Below are 7,960 nucleotides of genomic sequence, written 5' to 3' on the forward strand. Positions count from 1 at the left end.
CCTCACGGATGCCAGCATGGTCCCTAGGAGCAATGGGAGACAGAAACCCTGTAACTCCTGCAGGATCATGGCCCTCATGTGAAGGATAAACATAATCCATTTTACACCCCGTCAAAAGCTGGCCCACTTTGACCTTATATACATGTAGCATGCAGTAATTAGATTTTTTCCCTGCATAATTTGCATGGATGAGGTAAGTAAAATACCAATTAATTGTCATCTCTCAACACAGGAGTAGCATGCCTTAGAGATTTCCAGATTTATGGATGACAGGGCTGTTATATGTGACCTCCAGCAGCGAAATAATTTTGAATTTTTGTCATACTTTTTTCATCCACTTTCTTTGTTTTAAGTAATTGAGTCCCCATGTAATTGAACCACCCAGGCTGTATTCATCATGGTTCTTGTCCTTAAACAAATCCTTTGGGAGCAATAGGCAGCCTCTGCCTCTCATGCCATGGTGCTGGTATAATGCTGTTATTTGCTGTGCCACATTTAAGGGTTTGTTAGCGCTTCCATCATAAATCAACAGACAGATCTTCAGTTAATATGGATGGGCATAGCTGCACAAAGCCAGGGGAGTCCCTGTGCTCAAACCTACTGTTTCCATGGCCACAGCCAGTGGTGCTGGCAGAATTTTGGTTAAGCAGAGTGGGGAAGATGCTTTTGCCAGAGCCAAGAGCATACACCATGCTTTCTTTATTTCTTATTTTGCAACTCCTTTTGAATCAGGGAAGCTGCTTCAGCAATGCTCTGCATCATGGATAGGCCTGGGAAGCCAGGTTTTGCGTAACTTTTAAATTCTCCTTCCAGAGTGTTGAAGAAATTGGCATGATACTAAAAATAAATGACAACCCAGCTCTCATCCTGCTTTTCTGCATGAAGACAGGGCTTTTCAAGAGGCTCTTGGGCTGTTTACTATGTTCCTGCCTGTGGATATCCTCCATGAGGAGGGTGTGCACACTATCTGGAGCCATCCCAAAGCCATTCTTGAGCATCCCCACAGGCGTGGGCAGTGGCCCTTCCATTCTGTCAGCAGCAGGTTGCACCCATGGCCTGCTGAGCTCCTTATTTGAGATGATGGGCCTACACCAGCTCTGAGCATGCTGTCCAGGGTGCTGGGCAAGGTACGTCCCTGTGATGCCCTGAAGATGCTGGAGATGGGTAGGTCTGGGTCAGCAGAAGACTTTAAACAGAGGCTGGTCATGAGACCAACTGTTTTTTGCCAGGACCTTTTACCTGTGCCATTCCCTTTTTTCTGCATTCATCCTCTTTTTCTCATTTCCTTTTTGGATCATGCATTTGGGGGGCAAATTCCAACTCATCTTCAACATATGGGCAGTTACAGGGATAGTGTGCTCCTCACAGCAAAGCTCGTTCTCAGGCTGGAGAGGATTTCTTCAGCAGTATTTACTCAGCAGCATGCTGTGAACATGTGTTTAAATGAGGCAAGGGCAAGAAGAATCAGAGGCTATAATATTTTTCCAGAAACTGCAGCTTTCTTGAGATTGAAGTGTTTCATGCTATAATGTCAATGCTGATTATTTCCCCTTTTTTTATGTTGGAAAATGTAAAATATGTAATCTTGACTTCCTTATTTTTGTCCTCTTCAATATAATTTGTTTCAACATTAAAAAAGAAAAAATAAAAAAGAAAAAAGAAAAAATAAAAAAGAAAAAAGAAAAAAGAAAAAAGAAAAAAAAAAAAAAAAAAAAAAAAGAAAACAAACAAACAAACAAACAAACAAAACCCACACCCAACCAACAAACAAAAAACCCGTGAGTTTTCATTCTGCAGCAAGCCCTAAAGATGAATTTACCATTTCATTTCAGTCTGGTCACAGAACTGGGGGAGACTGGCGTTTTCTGGAGAGGGAATCCCCTTGTCTGACCACGGATAGGTCCAAGTACAGTGGTATGATCTGATCAAGAATGTGTCTGCAATCAGCCACGGTGTGGGTCAGATGTCTCCTGTGCCTTGCAGAGATCCTTCTTATCCACAGCTCTACCTTTGTCACTGGAAGCCTGATCCTGCAATCCCTTCTCCCTAGTGTCTGCTAATCTCACTGGTAATTTAGGACAAGGAGGAGTCTGTGGCAGGGCCCTTAAAACCTGCCCCAAGTCTCCTTGCACACCCAGAAAGTGCTGTGTGATGAGCCTGGGCACATGCAGTGGAGAATAGGTTAATTTGAACTATATCCAGGATGCTTCCACTCCTCTCAGGAGTATACGTGAGTGCATTTAGTAATTCTCTCCTGAGAACAAGCTCTGGCAGTATCGGCCTCAGAGCAGAAACCTTGACAAAATTAATCAGGACTGGTACATTGCCTGACACAGTTTGTTTTACAAAGTCCTGCTCCTTTCACTGAGATGAAAGTGTAATACTGTAAGCACTTAGCAGCACCTACATTCAATTAATTCCCTGTGCTGGCAAGGAAGAATTGCACCACAGCAATCACACAAGTCTGAGACCTGTGAAAGAGGAGCTAAAAGGAAAAATGCCATGATTTGCAAGTGGAGGAAAGGATACTTGGATTGAAAATTTATGTTTGGGGGAGAGTAAAGAGAGAGAGATAAGAATCGTGAGAAAGCTTTGGTTTTTATTCCCCAGTCTTTGCCCTGTAGGTGTGGAGCAGCAGAGAGGGGTGTATTGTCTTCAGTGGAAGGTACAACCATATTCATGCAGACACTGGAGATTGGTTGTCTGGCCCCAGCAGAGCACCAGCTACTCATCATTCCCTACTGTCTGCTCTGCCCTTGCTTTGGTGCTTCTCTCTTCCCTGCACCAGGCACCAAGCCTCTTCTGCCCCAGCTGTCATGAAACCAGTGCAGATGGGGGCTGTGCTTCCCTCTCTCCGGGGCAGTCTCGAGTGCTGTGCCCCATGGCTCCTGGGGAAGTGCAGACGATCAAGCCATGGTCCTCCAGAATGGTCAACAGAAGCAGGGGCAGAAGAAGTCAGTTATCTGCTGTAGCTTTTCAGTGTCTTCATGCTCTTGCATTCTGCATCAGCCCTGATGGCACCCACACTTCTCTTGGTGTCAGAGACATGATAGATTTTGCTGTGGGGGATGACTCAGTCTCACCTCAACCACAGCAAGAGTGAGGACAGACCCCAAGTTCCTGGAGGTATGTACTGGCAAGAGGACATAAACCCTGGCCACTTCTGTGGTTTGGTTTAGTGGCTGGAGTGGGTGTCTCCATCTCAAAGCCAGACAAAGAGCTGAGGGAAGGAACATCAGGGTTTTTTTCTTTTTTTCCCCACATTGTCCTGCAAATGACCTGCAAGCAGTACAGTGCAGGGATGTATACAGAAGCACATGCATGAGTGCATGGGAGGCAAACATGCATGTGTAGGGCTCAGACCATTACTGTTGGCACATACTGGTGCACACCAGCATAGGATCAGCTCAACATGTGCATGCTAAGGGCAGATAACAGCAACACTTGTCTAATGAAGAAAAACAATCAGTTTTATGCTGGCTTGTAACATTTGGCTCAATCCTGCTCACTGTGAGTTCTATTTGATGCAGTGTCCCTGCTCACACAGGTGAGGTCCCTGTATGCTGGTTGGGAGGGTTTGGCTGCATTGCCATTGCAGTGCCATGTCTGCCAGTGCTGGCAAGGCATCATGCAAGGGCAGGGTTTGAAGCCTCTCAATTAGGATTAGATTCAATTCCTCTGTGGGATTCTGTGGAAAGATTAGAGAACAAGTAGGCACTAGAAATGACTGTGTCAAGAAATAAATTGATGATAGTATGAATTAGAAAGGAAAAATGACAGAAGGATGGACTAGTCTGTTCTGGATGGGGGCATGGTGACAGGAAGAGTGAGTGGTTTCATTTTTCACTTTAAATACAAGCTTCTTTGATTGCACAGCTGAAAGGCAAACTGGCAAAATCTAACTTGAGAGAAATATAAGGGCTTTGGAATGCATGGGAGAAATATAGGGCTTTTTGCAGCTGCACTGAGTCAGAACAGCAGTGGAGGAAGAGAGAGTGGGAAGAAAAAGGCTCTGACCCCCAAAAGACCCCATTTACCCCAAAACCTCAGAAAGTACTGCATTCAGCTCTGGTGGGACCTACACACTGCTCCTGAGTTGGTGAAATTGTTTGTGCTGCTGGAGCCCTCCTGTGTGTTTTTCACCCCTCTGCCTGAGCTGAGCTGCCATGGTTAGTGCTAGTGCCTGTGGGGACTGGGATCTCTCCTGACCACCACCACTGCCTGCTTCACAGTGACCTCCTGGTGCTGTGATGGGTGAGGACAGCAGTTCCACCTGGCTCTTCAGTGGCCTATGAACTGTTTTACCTCAAGGTACTGCCTGCCATTATCCCCAAGGACATCTGTGCAGCTGGATTGGCCATGAGGGGACATGGGCCAGCAAACTGGGTACCCCCAAAAGAGCAGCCCCAACCAAAGAACATCCCCAAAACCCCAGTTAGACATGGTATGTACATTTCAAAGTCTGATGAGCTCTTAACTTATGCCTTTGCTCATTCAAGAGTGGCCAGTTTGACCAAGGAAGGTTTCTGTGCTTTCAATAGCTTGAGGCTGGGATATGAAGTATACGGTATTTAATTTTTGGCTACCCATGAGAATGGCTTTCCCTGCCCTTCTGGAGCTTTCCAGTATTCTCCAGGAAATATAGTTCCTGAGGCTGGGGTTCCTTAACCTGATGTTAGTTACCTGGAAGAGGACTATCTGCCCAGCCCAGGACAGCAGTTATGGTGCCCTCAGCAGATAACACAAGACTACACTTCTGCTAACATAAATGGAATGATCTGCTGAAGAGATCTGCTTTAACACCGTTAGCTGTGGCTTAAAATTTTTAAACTTTTGGTAAATAAACCTAGGTCAGATTGGCTCCTGCCTAGGAGTTTGTATATGGACATCTTTGCAAGTATTTATCCTGGCCATTGATTTAATGGACTCTCTTGAATTATTCTTGTGTGCAGTAAAACTTTCTAGTTTTCTAGTTAGCTTTCTAGTTAGCTACAACCACACTCCTGAAGATTGCTTTACTTTGTTTAAACCCAGCCCTTTGCAATGGGTTTGTCTGATTTTGGTTGTCTGGGTCACTAAGGATGCAACCAAGGACAGCACAGACCCACACGCTGCGTATTAGTGCCTGTTTTGCCACAGCACTGTGCAGTAGCTGAAGCCCTCTGTTTCCAACCCCTCAGGGTTGCAGAAGCAGAGTGCCACATGCTGTGGTAGGACACTGATCATGATGAAGTTTTCTTTTCTGACCGACTGTGCTAAGTATTGTACACACTGGGTGAGAGCAAATGCTGCCTGCGCTCTGTTTTTTTGGATGCAATAGCTTGTACTCCCATGGAAATGAAAAGCTGGAGGCTGGTAATGAAGCCTGAGCTGATCTCCTAATGTGGCACTCTGGAAAAAAGCAGTCTAGAAGTAACAGCTGGGCTTGCCTGTCAGGTTGATCCTGTCGGACCCAGAGCAGTGAGGTAGCCCTGCACTTTGCCAGTGGTTAACAGTGACTTTCTCTGAGCTTCCGCTTAAGAGTCTGGCTGTGTGATTCTTACTCTGTGCTTGGGCTTTCCCCTCAAGTAATCACTCAGATAATTTTGGAGTGAACAGCAAAGCTTTCACCTGGAGGCTGTACAATAAGAGGAGACGGCAGGAGGTTCTCCAGCCTCCCAGAGGGGAAGGCTTTTGGCTCAGCACAGAGCATGTTACCAACAGCACTGCTGGGTCATGCAGCATGCCAGCTGGGTTCTCCTTCTAGCTCCAGAGGGTGTGCAGGGCCATGGTGGTAGAACATTTGGGGAACTGCCACACTCAGGCTATGCCCAGGGGCTGGGCAACCATTGGACCTGCAGGATCACTGTTTGCCAGAGTCTGGGATGGGAAATTACCAATCAAAAAATGCACCTTTGGCTTCACTGTCGCTGATGCTTTCCTAAGGGGTCCACAGTCCCCACTGGGTTCTGGTGGCATCACCTTTTCCCAGCCAGCTCCTCTGTGTCACTGAAGCAGCAGAAGTCACTGCCTCTGTGGCAAGTCATATCCAAGGCTGTGAAGGAATGATGTCTGACAGACTGCTGTCCTATGTGTGTTGAAGGCAGGGAGCTTAGGATGGAAGGCAGCTCTCAGACAGGGCCACTCATGAAGACAAACCCTAAAGCCTTGAATAGCCCAGAGTTGTTACTCTCATTGGCTCATTGTTGCTACTCTCATTGGCTCATTGTTGCTTATCCAAACCTCCCTTATAATCTCAGATGCATGTAGCTGAGTATGAGTCCTTCCAGGGCGCCTCTTCCACACTGTGATGTGCCTTACATCCCATGCATGTGAAACTTGTGACTTGCAGACCAAACTGGTAGCACCTTGAAGAGAGAAAACATCCTTCTTAGGAGGGATTGGAGTTGGTTTAATTGCAGGTGTGCTTGGAAGGTTTCTTAAAACTGGTGCTGGCTGGATAGACTGAAATTCCTCTGGATACCAGTCAAAAACTCTTCCTCATTCAAACAAATAGTCCAGGTTCCTGGTGATCCTTGGATAATCATCCTAGCTACCAGTGCTTAGCCCTGCAGAGCAGAGAATCTTCCCCAATATTTTTCAGACCTTTTCTTGGCAAACAAATGCTTTCATTGAAATACTTTGAATGCTTTGGAGTTCAACCTCCTCCTTTTAAAAGGAGGGGGAAAATCAAAGAAGTCAGAGTATGGTAGTATATATGGGTTGGAATATCTTGACTTTCTGTTCTGAAAAGTAATTAACTTCTTTGATGAAGTAAATGAAGTTGATGTTTTGAGTGAAGGAATGGAAGGAGGTATCAAACAGCAAGCAGCAATGCAAAGCAGTAGTAACGTCCTTCTCATGCCAAATGCATGAATGCAATTTTCATTCTATTTACCCAGCCTTTATTGAAGCTTTGGCTGGAGAGCTCTCTAACACCCATTGTCAGAACACTGCAAGCTGGCACCCTTCCACCTTTGTCTTCCTCACAGTGGTGTCATCTCTCACAGGCTCCCCCTACTACTACAGCACCACCGCCCGTGGAGCAGCCGCACCAGCCGCTGCTGCTGCCTATGACCGCCACTGACACCGGAGCTCAGGGCATCGGCACTGACAGCACGCACGTCTGGGACAACCGTGACGAGTCATCTTGCTGCCACCATGCCAGCCACTCCAAAAGGGAAGGAGAAATTACCTAGTAGGAACATGATAATTGAAATCTTGCTCTTTAAGCTTGTTGAACTGATTATTGTACTCTTAAATCTGGTTGGGTCCCGAATCAAAGAGAGAAACAGGAGGAAGTGGTACTCCTGAAGCTCTGTGTGGTCAAAAATGTGTGGTAGCTTCATGTTCTTTGCAGCCGGCTGGCTACTGCTTTAATCGCCTGCGGGTGCCATGGCTGTATCTGGGGATAAGGAAGAGACGTGAGCAGCTCCCCTTGGGGCAGCTCCCTCTTGCTGCACACTGAAACAGGCTGTGAGACTCAAGGCAATTTTCTTTTCTTCTTCTTCTTTTTTTTTTTTTTTTTTCTTCTTCGACTTTTTTTTTCTTTTTTCTTCTTTTCTTTTTTCTTTTTTTTCATTTTTTTTTTTTTGTGTGTGGCAAATAAAAAATCAGTCTGCTCAATTTTACGCAAGCACACCACTGTAAATATTTGCTTGTTTGTATTACTGTAAGAGTAGCTTAAGCATAAACAGCAACATTGTACAAGTATGAATTCAAAACACATCCAAAAGTGTGTTTTGAAACTGGTGCACTGATTCAAAGAACTCAGTAAGCTTTAAGCAACTTTGAACCAGGTCAACACTCATTGTGGCTGTATTTTGGGCTGATGTTGTTTCTATATAGAGCATCCTATTTGACAGTTGTGTGTGATCATGCTATATGCTGGTATCAAACACATGGGCAACTGAAAGACATAGGCAATTTTGTGATACTTTAATGCTTAATATTCATTTATGTTCATTTCTCATCATACTAA

General features: G+C 45.5%; 1 protein-coding gene across 1 annotated transcript in view; it reads left to right on the forward strand.

Moving 5' to 3' along the window:
* Nucleotides 1–7,121, forward strand: part of PAX5 (paired box 5) — a 115,774-nt gene extending 108,653 nt beyond the window's left edge. Inside the window, exon 9 of the mRNA XM_040091040.1 lies at nucleotides 6,990–7,121. Within this exon, the coding sequence (XP_039946974.1) occupies nucleotides 6,990–7,066 (77 nt within the window). The 3' untranslated portion in view covers nucleotides 7,067–7,121. The remainder of the gene's footprint in view (nucleotides 1–6,989) is intronic.
* The last annotated feature ends 839 nt before the right edge of the window (nucleotides 7,122–7,960 follow it).

This window comes from Hirundo rustica, chromosome Z (genome assembly GCF_015227805.2).
Source record: "Hirundo rustica isolate bHirRus1 chromosome Z, bHirRus1.pri.v3, whole genome shotgun sequence".
NCBI lineage: Eukaryota > Metazoa > Chordata > Aves > Passeriformes > Hirundinidae > Hirundo > Hirundo rustica.